At 40.2% G+C, this 17,078-nt stretch overlaps 1 protein-coding gene across 5 annotated transcripts in view; it reads right to left on the bottom strand.

The window, feature by feature from the left end:
* CBFB (core-binding factor subunit beta) overlaps positions 1-17,078 on the bottom strand; it is a 63,221-nt gene that overhangs the window by 27,212 nt on the left and 18,931 nt on the right. For all 5 annotated transcript variants that reach the window (XM_006019044.2, XM_025198427.1, XM_006019043.2 and 2 more), the window contains one exon: positions 5,626-5,742. In XM_006019044.2, coding sequence (XP_006019106.1) covers positions 5,626-5,742 — 117 coding nt within the window. The remainder of the gene's footprint in view (positions 1-5,625; positions 5,743-17,078) is intronic.

Raw genomic sequence — 17,078 nt, 5'->3', positions numbered from 1 at the left:
ACTGAAATAGAAAGAGATTTGAAAATGCAAGAGAACGCAGGGACAGTTTTATCTATATAAAGTAACTTTCACACAATAGAGAAAACCACTTGTATAAACTGGACAACATAATATGAAGTTATTTAGATGGTGGCTGTCCCAGGCACTGTACTATCTGTACTATATAATATGCATCAGGATCACTTAAAATTACTCTGGAGTTTAAATACAGCAGTCGGTCATCTTACAGTAATATTACTACAAGAGTTTTAGAAGTGGAAGTAAATAATGATTTAAGCAATTTGAAAATTACAAGTGAAAAAGGGACACGGGAAGTATATTAGAGAAATAGTTCAGAAGCTGCAACTTAAAAACAACAGAAGAATAGTACCTAGATTTTTGAAAGCTGGCCAAAATGAAACTTCAAAAATGAGTATACATTTTAGTTATGTATGTTAACCTTTTAAGGGGATTTAAGTGGGAAATTAAACAAGGTATTAAAGAACCATTTTATATGTCTGTGCATTGCCGAGCACCATGGAGATTAATTCCTGATGGGTCCTTATCCACTTCTGTAACAGACATGATTATCTACCATAACAGAATCATTCATTTTAAGGCATACCTAAAATAAGACATTGAAAAGAATGATTACACACTTGTAATTGAGTTTGTACAATCATATACCTTGCAGATCCACGCCCTTAGTATATTTTTACTCTTCACACCCTGAATTCAGGCGCCTCAAGAAAAGACTACCATTTGAGGCTGAAGATAGATGCTTTCATTAAATTCAAGATTTAATGCAGAGATATATTTTAAGACAAAAACACTGTTTAAACTATTTAAGGTTAAATGTATGTTTTAATAACTTAAGGATAAAATATATTAAAGGAACACTGTGAAAACAAATATATATATATATATATATAAATCAGGAAATTCAGGATTAAAGTTACACTTTAAAGCAATAAAGACATGTTAGGGAATGTAAATTCACGGCTAAGGGATCCAAAGAGTCTTAATTCTACCCTCTAGCAACACCAAGCAATAATAGCATTATTGCAATTGAGGTATTTTAGTGGTTGTGGTCTAGGATTAGACTAACTTCATTTTTACAAGACAGAAAGGGCTTCTTTTCCTCCATAATTTTACTTTCTGCAGAAACACCACCAGAGGGAAAAATGAGTAGAAACCCTAAGAGGCCTTAAAAAATCAGGTTTGTCTAATCTGGGAATACTCATGCTAAAAATGGCTCAATTTTCCAACATGATTATTGTATAATTTGACTAAACAGGCACAGCCAGGCCTGTGTGGATGTCAAACAGTTTCTATACCTTAACATTTTGTAATTTAAAGAAATCTTAAATTTAAGATGCATTGTTTTATTTTAATTAAGGTTTATACTTTGTGGAAATTGAATGCATCAGTCCCCTTCACTCGTACAAGAAAGCCCTATACCCACCGAACACAGCATTAGTCAAATGACTAGGACACAGTAAACCAATCATGGAAAAAAGGTTGAAAGCTCCCTCCACTGTGACCACATGCACCAGACAATGAACCATGAACTTATCTTTTGAACATCAAGCGTTATTTGTGAAGTCAGAATGCACAGAACCCAGTGGTTCACTGCTTGCTACAAGTATTTAAATTCAAGGCACCATGAGTTGGCAAAGGCAATTATTCATGCCCCCCGCCCCCCCCCTACCCAGAAACAATAAAAACACTTTATTCTACCCCCAGTAAAGGCCTTTATTGAATGAAGAGGAGATGCCTGTTTTGCCGCTTGGGCTGTATTCTTCTTCCTTTGGAGAAGTAAAGTCTCTCTTTCAGGAGCTGAACTGGTAGGAAGACACAGCTGGCCAGGGAGGGTCAGGGACTAAAAGTCTAAGGTCTCAGAGTTGGGAAATCAGGGCTTCCTCCCCCTACTCAAGAAGCTATGCCTGGGCTGTCTTTAGGAGGTACTAAGAGAGACCACACAACGCCAAAGATCCCAAGAAAGCACTCCTCCATGGGAATGTGCAACAGATGGTATATACCATCATTTAATTAATTCCAGTATCCATCTGTCTCAAGACAAGCCCCAAAAGGAAGGGTAAAGGAAAAGGGAAAAGTTATATCAAATATGACTTGGGATTTTCAGGAGTAGCAGACATACGGTCTTCAGGAAACAGAGGTTAAAGACTCCTACAGAATTCAGTTACAAGCCTTTCTATAATCTTATGGAGCATCCTGTAGTTGAAGGAGGAACCAGCAACTGTAACTGTGACTGCTCTTTAGAAGCCTATCACCCTGTCAAAGGCATATGTCCATTGATGATGGGGTTCTAGGGAATAAGTATATGAAAAAAATGGGCTTGTTTCTTTCAGTTTACAAGGTATATCCATCTATGCAACTATGCATTTTATAATCCTAATATGCATGCATTTTAATAGAGCAAAACTTATTTCCCTACCTAAGGGAAAAAGAATTAAACTAAAGCGCCAGTTAATACTCTTAGACTGTAAGGGACATCAGAAGATCATCGGGTCTAACCCTCTGCACCAAGCAGGAAAGAGACCTGGGGGTCAGGTGACCCCAGCAACGTGACTGTCTAGTTTCCTCTCAAAGATTTCCGGAGGAGTTCTGACCCCAGGTAAAATTTCTTCCTGATCTCAAATCTGGCGATCAGTCTGACCCTGTGCTGAAAGACAAGATCATCTAGCGAGGAAACTTTGGCTTTGGTCCCAGCAGAAGCCTTGGTCCAGTCAAAGCATGCGTCTACATGTATGTATATGAACACGTGTATGTAGATACAAAAACATATGTGTATATGTATAGGCATATATACACGTATATTGATACATAGACATGCATACATACATCTCATATACACACGTGCATGCACATGTATGCCTGGGGGTGCGCATGTGTGTGTGTGTGTGTGTGTGTGCGTGTATATATACATACATACATACATATATATATATATACATATATATATATATATATATATATATATATATATATATATATATATATGTATATATATACACACACATACATACACACACATACACACACACACACACCCCCCAGTATACATGTATGTATGCATGCATGCATATGTATAAACACATACACTAGGGCTTTAGTTCATCCCTGTGAAGAAGAATGTCTAGAATAGGGGCAGGCAATTATTTTGGGTGGAGGGCCACTTAAAAGTTTTGGCGAGCTGTTGGGGGCCACATAGGTAGTCTCACCACTTGACACTTGCCCCGTCCCCTGGTTACCACATTGGGATCAGAAGTCTTGCCCCCTAACCTGACCTTTGCCACTGGATGCCCCTCTCCTTACTGCCCCCTCTCCCCGCAAATACTCCTTTTTGGAGAGGGGGCTGCCATCTTAGAACCAGGAAACCAAATCATACACTAGAAGTCAAACACCTATTATATTTTATTATACAATTGTTTCATTCTTATTGTGTGTGCATGTGTGTGCGCGCGGGGGGGGTGAGAGGGTGTGGCTGTGTAGGGGGGCATAAGGTATGTTGGGGTATATGCATGTAGGTGGGGTTGTGGGGGTGGGGTGTGGGTGTGTAGGGACCCCTCACACACTCCCATGGCATGCAAACCCCACTGCTGGCAACAGAAGCAGGTGGGGAGGTCGGGGCATTTGTGCCCAGTGCAGACGCCTGGTGGGGTGTGGCTCTGGCTAGCCCTGTGCAGAGGGAGGGAGTGTAGCCTGCCCGGCTGCCTCTATTACCAGGGCTCCATGCCACACACCTACAAGTCCTGCACTCGCAGCAGGGGAAGCCCCGCAATGGAGCCTGCTGCTTCCCCCACTCCCTGCTGCACAGGTCTCCACGCTCTGCTGGAGGGAGCCCCACCCCCTGCTTCCCAGAGGAGTCCAGCGTGGAGGAAGGAGTCTTCCCTTTCAGTCCTCCAAGTCCCTGCTGGCCTTAACATGCAACTGCTCCAAACTTGAGATAGCACTAATACAGATCAACACTTATGCCTCTCACAGTGCAAGATGTAACAAGACACTTAAATCATTCTGCTTTCCACAGCATCCTTCACCTCACTTTTCTTGCTATTTAGAAACTGTTTGCCCCTGGGCCAGGGCCCTTGTCTTCATGCCATTCTAAACCATTCAGTATGATCACGACAGTATAAAAAACAATACAAACAATGCCTACAACATGCAGACTGAAGAAAGAGGATAAATGATCTTTACTGCTATTCCTTTCTGCAGCAAAGACAATAAAGCAATAACACATTGTAGTCTTCAAGGCAGCACAGATACACATTGTAGTCTTCAAGGCAGCACAGATGCTTACTGTGACAAACTGCTGCATCCTCTTTTTTGATAACACATGAAGAACTCAAATCTGAACCTGTTCTTAAGAAGCAGAACAGTCTGCAGACTACACCTTCTTGCAGTAGTGCAATCAAGTTTTAACATATTATATAAATTTCAGAGAGCCATCTTGCCCAACAAATGAAACTGCATTTTGCAAGTGTTTACTGTGCTCCTATATACTGTCTAGAAAGCAAGCTTAAGTATCACTTCACTTGAGTTACACTATCAGACTTCTCAGATGTCATATCTATACAAAGCCGAGTCAGCCACCATCAGAAAAAGGCTGGGAAGTGGGGGACAAAAATCTACTTTGAAAAACAAAATGTCTTGGATGATAGTGAATTGGAATGGGCTTATTTCAATTATTTTAGGAAATAGCCACTGGTCTTTATAACTTTTACAGTCTTAAATGATGCCTGTGTTATTTTTTAATACTAGATTGCCAATACTTTTCCCATATTCTCAGCTCAGCAGCAAAGAAGTTTTACTGTCCAAATCTGCTGAGTGCCTTACAGTTCATGTAAACTGTAGACCAGAGATGATCAGCCCATGCACCAGATCTGGCCTGTGTAAGCAAGAGCCAAAATTTTGGCAGTGGGAAAGTGGTGGCAGCATCAATTGCTGCTCCCCTACTGCCAAAGTTCCAGATACATGAGGTACCTCACAGGCCAGATAAAAAGGATTTTAGGCCCTGTGTGTTAGATCAGGTGCTCAGGGCAGTGCAGGGTCTAATCCCAGTGTGCAAGGTCAGGCTGAGGCAGTATGGGACCCAATTGGGGTGCACACAGCCAGGTGATGGTGGAATATGAGGTGAAATCAGGGTAGGAGCGTGCAGGGCTGGGTGGAACCAGCTCTGGGCGACTGGCTGAGGCTGTGCAGAGTCCTATCCTGGCTTGCAGTGGAGACTGCATGGGGTCCAGTCCTGGTGTGCAGGACCCGACCTGGCCCATAGACTGACCCCAAAGCACTTATTCAGCTTCCAGGGCCAAATGACTGAGCACCACTGCTACAGACAGTCCCTGCCCAAATGAAATTACAAATTACTTTTACAATATATTTATAAAAGTGAAACTATCTATTTTTGTGGATTTTCCAGACTGGAAGTTTCCTGCTAAATTTTTTCCACAAGGTTGAAGGCAGAAGAGACAAAAATTAGAGAGCATAATTCCTGAGATCCCTTATTAAATCTGAAACCTGAATGAACAATAGTCACTCTTCTGAAAGAAACTGCATCTTCTTAGTAGTTGCACATTTTTACAAACAGGATATGTGGGTAAACTACAAGGTTTGAGACTACCTTACCTGTGCTCTCTCCTCATCAAATTCCAGGCAGCCCATACCATCTAGTCTCTGTAGATCAATCCAGCCTTTCCAGATAACACAGACACCATTTAGAATCATAGGCGCCTTTAAGTACACCTGAAACAAGCAAACATATGTGGGTTGAATTCAAAAGCATTTATACAGAATAAAGATAGCGTACTGCTGTATTTCTATAACTAGGGCAAAAAAAGCTATATACACAACACTTATTTAAGTGCGTACTCTGAAATTCCACTGCACTGCTTCACTCTCCCATGAACTACATTCTACTCAAATGCTTACAAGATACTAATCTGGACCCTGTATTTTGCTTACTACACAAAATTAAATTTATTTTATGTTACACTTTCATTTATAAGCTAGTATACCCAGTTTTCAGTTATAGCTCCATTATTGCTCACAAAGTCACTTGGGGTGGTTTTCTATGTGCTCCAGGGGTGGGAACATGCTCTAATTAAGTGCCAGTATCTTGTATTTCAATGTCCCTGTGCTTCAAAATGGTGGCAGGGGCATTTCAACTAAGGCTCATCTAGCAAGCTTTAGTTAAAGCGCCTACCACCATTTTTGAAGTGCGGGGATGTCAATACACAAGATCCAGAGGCTGCTGGAGCACTAATTAGCACACTCCAGCAGACTTGTTTGAGCCTGCTCTGATACGCTTTAATTGCAGTATGTTGGAGAAGCCTCCCAGCACATCTACAGGCACCTTCGGTTTTACATGTAAACGTAATAGGAAGTCTGATGTGAAAAGTGGCACACAATCAACCAGGAAAGATGATTTACCACAAATTTGTTTTTAAAAGTTAAATGAAGACTGCCTTTCCTACACTTATACAGGTGCTGTACTTTGTTGTTACTTTGCCTGAAATTCATTTTTCCCCAATACTGAAAAGCATCAATTTCATTTAGGCCTAAAAACCTTAAGTTCAATGCTATTGCCCTATCTAAACGACAAAGACTGAGGTAATATTTTAATTCCCACTCCTCACAAGGAACCTGATTGTTTAACATTTTTTTCTAATATTTTTGAACGGTTTATTGAAAAATGACAATTATTAAAGATTTCTACTGAAATACTATTCATGGTGCCATTTAAAGCAGCAGGAGAAACAATATGCATCACTAAGAACCTACAGTCCACATAGCAATAAGTTATACTGTGATTTAAAGCAAAAGTACTTTCTACGCAAAAGACCAGACATTCATCTTCCCACAGGAAATTTAAAAAAGAAATAGATACCCTATTAAGGGAGCTTGGTTACATTTGCTGACCTTAGTTTTAAAGAGAAACAACCCTGTTATAATACAGTGTAACTCATGAAAATGTCAGACTGCTTTCAGTAGATACTCTGACCTCCTCTGCAGGCAAACAGTATCTGGAGTAGAAGCTTATGTGAATAAATGTCTGAAAAGTAAAACAAATAAAGGAGGGCTTCTAGCAATTTTAAACACCTGACAAAAGTAGAATTTATAGATGGTTGTAAACCTCTCAGGACTTCCACTTGTTACACTTTATCAGAAGAGTCACCCGTAAGATCAGGGACTTGCAAGATAAGCCATACTAGGAAAGGCTGAGGGACCTGGGCCTCTTTAGCCTAAAGAACAGAAGGTTGAGAGGGGACTTGATAGTGGCTTACCACTATATCAGAGGAGTGCATCAGGAGCTTGGTGAACAACTGTTCACTAGGATGCCCGAGGGGAAGACCAGGACCAGTGGATGCAAACTCCTGGTAGGCTGCTTCAGGCTTAATACTAGGAAAACCTCCTTCTCAGTCAGGGTGTCCAGACTGTGGAATAAACTCCCTCCAGAGGTGGCGCAGTCACCTACCCTGGTGGTTTTCAGGAGGAGACTGGACAGTCACCTTGCTGGGGTCACTTGACCCCAGTTGTCTTCCTGTCTAGAGCGGGGGGGACGGGCTGGACCCAGTGATCTGTGAGGTCCCTTCCAGCTCCTAACAATCTATGAATCAAAGCTTCTGAATCAAAAGACCTTGATCCAGGATTTTGTTCACAACTGTCCACATTGCTTAAAATCCTTATGTTCTGTAGTTCAACAAACAGTTCTAGCTGGGCATTTAAAAAAAATAATATTTGGACTTTCACCACTATAGGAAATTAAAATATAAATGGGAGGTTGAGGTGACATGGTCACTTCCCCTACACACCTCTATCCTTTAGTGACTCAGGGCAACCACAAAAAAAACAAGATCTAGCAACTCAAACTGTTGCTGTCCTGAGCACATATGTAGATGCTGCACCCAGGAGCAGCTGAACTGCTCTGGAGTTTATTGCATCGTGTTAATTTCATGTGTAAATGTACCCAGGAATGGCTTAATCTTGCCTACACAAAGGAATTGACTACAATAAACTATGCGTGATGTAGCAACTGTGTAATTACCTATATGCTATTCAGCCGGTGACTTGTGTCAATTAGCAACAACATTATTATAAATGATTAAATATTTCAGTCTTCACTGTTTTAAATAAATATGTGGAAGAAGTTTATTAATTCACACTCCCAAACTCTGCCCCATAGTTTGTTTGTTTGTTTTTTAAAGTACCAAGAGCATCAATTTTTCCCTTATGCCAGGGGCAGGCACTGTTTCTGTAGCAGGGGCTGCTTTAACAGAATTTAGCAGCAAGTATGAGCCAAGCCAGTCACCACTCCCCCTGCTGCTTGGCTGTTACATGGGCAAAGCACCCCCCGTTCCACTCTTTTGGAACCTCTCCAGCTCCATGGGCTGGATGAAATGGTCCCACAGCATGGAGCCAACCCATGGACTGTACATTGACGGACAATTTCTCCCCTATGCAATTACCAAAAAACCCTTTCGTTTTCTGTTAAGAAAACTTGCACGATACATTTAACAAAAAACAAAGCGACTATCTGCATTATGAAAATAGTTTACAAGCAGCACAAAGTAGACTGAACTTAATATCCATGCAAGATAGTACATGGATTGTATTCTGCATTTTGATTCACTTGATTTTTCAATAATTTTATTTCCACAACTTTACATCTCAAGAATGAAAAAAAACCCCAAAACTTATTTAAGAGGCTGAATTTGTAATGAACTACAGACAGACACATTACTGAATAAAACCCGAGTATTTCTTTCTGCCAACTGCACGTATTTTATGCCACCCCCTCCCCTCAAAACATCTAAATCATGCACATTAGTGTAATTTCCTTTCTTTCAGAAAAAGGCATACAGGGATTCTTTCTTTTTTCTCTCTTTCTAGAAGAAGGGAAACCACCTACTGTTGTAGCCTAAACCGTTTAACCACATATTTCCTTATTTTCATATAAAACCGTGCTGGTCCCCTTCCAATTTCCAAACTCAGCAGAATTTTAATAAATTCTTGTCGCTTTGTAGTTATCACACAATCTGTGTCAGCACACTTCGAAATCCAAAGTGTTTTTATCTCTTACAAACTCACATGCTCAAGTCAGGTATCCAGAAGATGTTACTGGATCACAGTAAGCCAGCGAAAGAAGACTACAGCAATTCTAGTCAGCCTCAAGATTTTTTCCTAACAAACTGGTAATTATTAGTCTGCAATGACAACTAGCTCAATAACTAGTTTTGTTAGTAACACTATCCTAAAAGCTTAAAGGAAAATCTGTTTTCAAGATTAATCAGTTCTCCCATACACTGTCAGTTCTCTTCTCTGATAGTGCTTGCCAGGAGAATATCTGAAATAAATTTGTGTTTGAGACTCAGCTACTATAATCACAAAACCCCAAGGCAATTAATGATCTCATGTTTAGTCCAGGGTTTTATGGCATACAGAAAACACCACACAGGCCCACACAACTATTGGGATTTCTCATACAGACCTCTGCATGAGACAGGGATACTGTGAAGAAAACAACAGGAGATTATGTAAATGAAACAGGATCATAAATAATACAAAACTCAGGTTGGACTGGAAACTGAAGATCTGTTATTTACAAACTTCAGAATACTAGATTTTTTAAAACCACATTTAACTTTTCCCTCTTATCAATATCAGCAACAGGGTTTGAACCCTAAAACATGAGTACAACCACACAAAAATAAGACAAACTGGCAAACAACATCAGAGAGATATTGTCTTCAATGAACCAGCCAGAGTACCCTAATGGACTGAAGCAATTGATTACTGCAGCAGTACCCCCTTTTTCCAGACAGAAACACAACCAAAACCAGTAGTTTCTGAAAGCATATGGCTCTTCTTGCATTCCTATAATGCTATAATGGGTCATTCTGGACATCATCCATTCTCAAAGTTGTGTAGTGTGCAAGCTCTTGTTTAATAAGGGTTATGAAGGACACAGAATTGTTAGGCCTAAAACAATAGTAGCAGGAAGTCCAACCACCCCACCTGACCTAGTTCCAGCACAGTGCTTCTTCATCTACACTAGAGATTTTCAATGAGGAGAAACCACTGTTTTATCATTCATTTTGTCTGCACATATCCAGAGATCCCACTCTATATGTAGACTGCCCGAGCAAGTGAGACACTAGGGTGATGTGCACGGGGCCAATAAAATCTTAACAGTTTCTGGCAGAAAGCCAAAAGCAAACTCTGAAATGTGAAACAAAGACGCATATTAGCAAGCTTCAACAGCCTAGAATAGCCAAGTATAAGCAGAAATTTGAGGCCAACAAAAGGCACTCCCTTTGACCTTAGGACTAAGGCTGCCTCATGTCACAGTTCTCCTGCCATCTGTAGGTATGACTGTTGTTGATTAGATTAGAAATTGTTTCTTAAAATAATAATATATTCCAGCGCACCATGATGACCAACCAGCTATTGTGAAAGGGCAAGAAGCTGATGTATAAGACAAAGAATGACACACATATTTAAAACCAAAACTGGAGGATTCCCTTCACTTTATGAGAAAACAGTTCTTAATGATTTTGAAAGAATGATTTACTTGAATACAAAACTCAAAACCTAATTCTCAGTTTCACATCCTATTTTAGTCCTCTGGTAAGCCCTTATCACATGATACCAGGGTACATGACTGACATGATTTTAGATACGCTATCTGTGAGCTTCATCCACACATCCTGCAGTTACAGAAAGAAGCGTTCCTTTTCCATAAAGCAACTGAGCTGCTTCCTTCCTCAGTGACTGCACATAGTTCTTTTCACCACCCACTGACTAGTGAATCAGCACACTAATAGAAGCCACAGCCAGTGTGATAAACTTGATCCATCAGGAAAAGTCTTCAATGAACTGGTATGCCCCACTCCTACTTGCTTGCATTCAATCATATTCCCAGCACACTGAACCAAAATGCATTCTTTGAAAAGACACTCATCTCTGACTCATCATCGTGGTCTAATCACGTGCATCTATCTCCCCATTCATAAGTACTCAATCAACTGACTGTTAGTTGATCATAGCTACTAAATTCTAGTTTTGATGCCACCTGCCCCTGAATCATACCCAAATTAAATCATTGGGGAAAACTACTATTCAAATATTTAATTACTGAATATTGCCTATGACAAAAGAAGCATCTATAAAATATTACCTGCAAGCGAGAATGAGATCACAGTAGTTAATAAGACCAACTATCATCCTAATTACTCGTGCCCTGATTTTCTCCACTGCCCACTAGTTAGTAAGACAGAACACGTTCAAAGTAATCACATATTAAAATAAGTTACCGTTCATCTATAACTAACTCACAAAACTGTTCAAATACACATGTTGTTACACACTAAACTATGTGCACTTTCCCCCAAGTTTTTACATGATTTTAAAATTAGTTGGATGTCTACATGAGAACTGAAGAAAGACTTTTGGTTGGTTTGTTTTTTGGGTCCCCCCCCCTCACTTGTACATCTAGTTTTGCAGAAACAGTTGTTACTTAGGGAATTGTGGAGAGGGAAGATGGGAGAACTACCAAGAAAGAAAACCTATTGTTTGCTTTTTTTTTTTTTAAACCTGCAAAAAATAGTACTGGCACATGGGTAAAATGCTGAAATATTTGGGGCAAAATGGGATGGTTAACGTGGCATAGTGATAGGTATATTAATTGGTAGTTGGTGGGGGAGGGAGGGTAGAGAGGGAAGAAGAAAAACAGCTTTAAAAGATCAACCCAAGCATGGTGGCTCGAGATAATACTTTCAAATATTGACCACTTGCACAAATCTTCTGAACTTAAATAAGGGAAAAATTGTCAGAGCACAGGTCACAACAGCTGTGCTGTTTATCCAACTGCCAATTTAAATCTGCAATGCAAAATCTGTGCTATTTAGTTTTCTCTTGTAAAGAAATGCAACATATACTGACACTGATATAAACATTTTATTAATAATACACTAAAAGATACAGGCTTTTATATTACTATTAACAACACATTAGGATCAAGTTGCCTTTCTCCAAACAAAATACAACTGTCCAACAGGAAGTAGTGTGCGGTGGCATGGCTGGACAGCTCCAATGCCTTTGGCTCTGTGCCCCACTGTCTCCCTGCAACCAACCCCGCACGCCAACTGTGTCACTGTGATGCCCCGCATGAGGATCTTCCTGGAGCGGTTCCTGAAGGATGCCATCCGCAACAAGTATTCTGGCAACCTGAGGGCCAAACCCGACCAGGACAAGGTCTTTGACATCACCTCGAAGCGGGACTCCAGCAACCACTTCATGCCCAGCGGTAGCTTCACACGCTTCGTGGACCGGTGCTTCCTCCACCGCACTGGCCTCAACTGCCCGCCTCTGAACAGGGCCCTCTGCTTCGGCCACAGGGACAAGAGGTGCTGACGGTGTGGCAGCTGCAAGCCACATGCCAGAGCCTGGCAGCTCCACCACAATGCTGTCCAGGACCACCTGCTGAGGGCCATCCTGGCTGCAGCAGGGGAGATCTCTGTGAACCGCACTGTCCTGGGCTGAGAGAGTCAGATGTCCTCCGACATCATGATCATGAACAAAGAGGTCAAGAAAATCGTGATCGTGGATGTGACCATCCCCTTCGAGAACTGGCGCCAAGCTTTCACCAACGCCTGGGCTCGCAAGCGGGAGAAGCTGGCCGACATGCTGAGGGGCCACAGCCACGATGTGACGGTTGATGCGCTCATCATGGGAACGCTCGGAGCCTGGGACCCCAGCAACAAGAGCATCCTGTGCGTCTGCCGCATCACTTGCCACTACGTCAAACAGATGCACTGCCTCATGGTATCCGACATGATCCGCTGGTCCTGTGACATCTATGTGGAGCACAACACAGGCCACCATCAGTACGCCGACCCCACCAGATCGACCGCCACCTGACTGGGCCCAGAAGGGACTGCCTAAACCCCTCTCTGCACCTGATGGAGTTCGCTCTGAGAAGAATCTTCAGCAACAGACCACCCCGCTCCACCCAAAGAGGACCCCTGCGATGAGTCTCTATACGGACTGAGAAACTTTCCTCAACCTACTTCCTCCACCCTTGTGGACCATTGTACGGGTTGTGTACATCTATCTTCTTTCTCTCTGTGTTGCAAATCCCCTCCCTCCGATACCCCCACCTCCCTCCCCCACCCTTGGGCTTAGTTGGCTAACACTGCATTGTCTGTAACTTAGTTGCATTCCCCTCCTCACCCTCATCCCTCTTACATTAGTCCCTTGCTTGGACAATCCGCATTTCCCTACTGGCTTTGTCACCTTTTTGGATTTATAACTCTTAACATCTACTAATAAAATTCAATCTATTATTACAGGCACTAACATAATGTGCCGTAATTATAGCGCACTAATGAACGTGTAGATGCAACCAATGGAAGCTACTCAATTCCTGACAAAGTTGGTACCATCCCCAACCAGTGACTGTCCTTTCTCCCCCTCCAGCACCTACTCAGTAACTTCAGCATCCTTTGCAGACAACAGAAACCATTTTACTGCTCTGATTTCCTCTTTTCATTGAGCAACAGCCAATTAATGATGCTTCAGCTTGCTTCCAATTTAAGCACTTACAATTATCTTGAGTTTCCTTAGTAAAGGATGACCTCAACTCTGCCACTTTGCCTTTGCTTTATGTCAGTGATGCACCACATTACAAACTGCAATTTTGTATAGCATTTCCCAGAATTTTCAGAAGACTAGTGTTCAAACTCCAAAATCAAAACTTATTTTACTCTGTCATTAGCCTAATAGCAACTGATCAATTCCTCATACAAACATATGAAAGTAAACCTAACAGAACATTACCTATGGACACTTATGTTCTATGTTATTATACTTGTATTGGTCTAGCATTTTAGACAAAATATAAAAAAAAAAATACTATGTTCAAGACAACTGTCAATATTTGATCTTCAAGGGTTAGAAAAAAAGTCAGATCTCTGAAAAACTAATGGACAAATTATGACTTTTTAAGTAACTGAAACTTTATAAAATTCAGTAAATCCTTATGAACTGCTAATCAACAGCATTGCAATTTTGCTAATATCTGGGAAACTAAAGTATTAAAAATGATTTATCTGAGTATTAGTTATATGAAGTAATTCTGTAGCTTTTGTATGCAAACAATTAAAAAGTTGAGTTTTTATAAACATCTGTCTTTCCACCAGAGCAAAATATCCTTTGTTCAGTCTAATACTGTACATTGAAATAAGTAACTTTAGAAGATACACACATATGAATTAACTAGGGGTGCACTGATAGAGAATTATTGGGCCAATAGTAATGGCAGGTTTTCAATGAGCTATATTGGCCGATATTGATCTGATTCTAATATGCAGCTGGGCAGCATGGAGAGTAAGGTGGGAATGGGTGTAGGGAGAAGGGGGGCAGATCAATTAGAGAAGAAAAACAATGCTAATTTTCAGACATTTTAGATATATTGATGGAGTACTTTTGCACACAAATGGCTAGATTATAGCTTTAAATTTACATGTACCAATACCAAATTATTTCTCAGGGTCAAAATATAAACATTTTTTTTTAAAGGGAAAAAAATATCAAACAATTTTCCACAAGTTCTATTCAAGAATGTCAGCAATGGAAATATCTGTTTTAGCACTCAAATTTTGGAAAGATGTGTTTGAATAACAAATAGTATTATTCCCCCAGTATGCCCACTCAAAATAGCACGAATGCACTCAAAGTATTATAAAAGGGAATGCTTACTCCCAAAAGTCTTGTTCCATAGCAAAAAATGTTGGAGAGCCATTAAGCAACTCAGCAATTCATTATTGACATTTATATACACTGCTTATTACAAGAAAAAAAAAAAGTATCCTGGAAATGACCCGTCTGGAAGGTGATGATGTTTAAAAAGGATTCGCATGTCTGGATATTAATGGAGTGTCATTCTCTTTTTTTTTTTTTTTTTTTACTATTCCATAAAGTTATCAAATTCATTTGTGAACTCCTGTTAAAAACTTGTTTCATAAGCAGTAAAATATGAAGCTCAAAATGGTGGCAGAACCCTTTCAATATGCTATTAACATTAGTGAAATACTCCACAAACGTGTTTTCGTTTTGGTTTCCATGATTCAATTCAAAATGAAGCAAAAATGCAACATACAAACAAACACAAAAACAAAATTTTTCCTACTAAACTGAATACTACAGAATGTTTTCATTTATCTTTCAGGAAAGAGCAAACCAGACTACTAGTTGTATGATTTTATTTTTTTCTACTAATTTTCTAAAACAACTATGTAAAGATGATACTTTTTTCCCAAAACTTAAACATTTGGTTCAAATAACTAAATCAGTTATTAGGAGTTGTAAATTACCTAAAGAGGTGGCCAGAAAAACACTTCTAACAGATGGCAGAATGGATATTAGCCATGAGTGCCACAAAAAGTTGTATTTCTTAATTAAAATCATTGGTCAGTTCTATGTTTAGAAGTTATTGGAGACAAGATGGAAATTTAGTTGTACTAACACAGTACTCTTCAATGAGTTTTTTACCAACCCATAATTATTTTCTGAAGAGATACCTCTTAAAACAGTCTACAGTTCCTGAATACACACACTGGCATATGGAGGACACTCCTATAATTCCAAAGTTCACAACTGTTTGACAAAAAAGGGCATATCTTGCTCTTATTTTTATTTATTTATTTTACTGGTTTTAATAAAGACAGCTTGTTTGCTTCTCAACCTCAACAAAAAGAAGCCTGTATTCTTTTCCCCCCATTTCCAAAATACATAACTCAACCCATAACACTCACAAGAAACACACAAAACCAGACAGACCCTTGGAACAACTAGCCACCAAGAAAGCACAGGACATATGGATTACTTCAAAGAAGTAATTTGGTTTGGGGTTTTCACATATGAATTTTGATGGTCACCCATCATTATATAACAATAGCTAGATTCTCCTACATGGAAAAGCTTTTGAACTTTAATTCTACTGTCTCTTCCCCTAATGAAAGGTTTCTAAAAACTGAAATTCTTTTATTATAATTTGGTATATGTGCATCTTAAAAAAAAACAATGCTCTTATTCTGGCGTCATATTGCTCTTAGACTACTGAAATGATGCATACATGTCACTGACAAATGATTATGCCCAGAAAACAAAAGTTAACTAATGGGATTTCTGCCATGTTAGACTATACATTTTGCACATGACATTTTTTTAAACTGGTAAGGAAATTCATCTTAAGCCTTTTACAAACATTCAGTTTCTTCTGGGAGAGTTGCTGCTCTCCCACGAGAAGCCACATGTGTATAATGTTAAGGCTTTTTCTCCCAGAGTAAAAATGGCCAGTCCAAAGGAAAAATAACCTGAAAACAACCAGGGTTAATTATTCCCAGGAGTTCCTGTACATGCTGTGACTTCTGTCAGAAGAGAACATAGCCCTCCAGCACCCACCCCCTGCCAGGGAGACAGTGTATCACTCGCTAGACTCTGCTGTTCCATCAGGGAACACACCACAATCCTCACACTTGCTGTCCCCGACTGCTCAGGGTAAGCCAATGTTTCCCTGTGGCACAATCTGGGTTGCCATATGTACTGTTGCCGTCTGTCACCAAGCAGACTAAGGGAGCCTGCAGAGCATTCTGAGATGTCTGCACAGCCGCCTCCCCCTGCTTGGCTGTACAGTATCGATACTGCAAGTTTCCCATTCTTCAGGGCCTTAGCATTTGAATATTTGTATACACAATTTGGATAAGGTTTTCCCATCAGGAGAACAAACCTGGGATAACTCTCCCAGACTATCTGAATGTGTGTACACAACCTTATTTTCAAGTTTCCAGAACAGCAAATAGCAGCATGCGATTACAGCAGTATGAAAAACTACAAAGGGGCAGGGGGGTCCCCTCTACACATACACAAATGACAAAATAGAGACTATAAGTAAATTGTAGGATAAAACTTAAAAGCAGAGGCACATATACAGAGCAAGGCCACCATGCTTGCCATAGGAAGTCTTTTATCCATCTAGACTGAAAAAAACCTACTAAAAGAACAATCAGCACTCTTCATTA

This window comes from Alligator sinensis, unplaced genomic scaffold (assembly GCF_000455745.1).
Source record: "Alligator sinensis unplaced genomic scaffold, ASM45574v1 scaffold97_1, whole genome shotgun sequence".
In the NCBI taxonomy this organism is placed as follows: Eukaryota; Metazoa; Chordata; order Crocodylia; family Alligatoridae; genus Alligator; species Alligator sinensis.
This window is presented reverse-complemented; position numbering and strand designations above follow the sequence as displayed.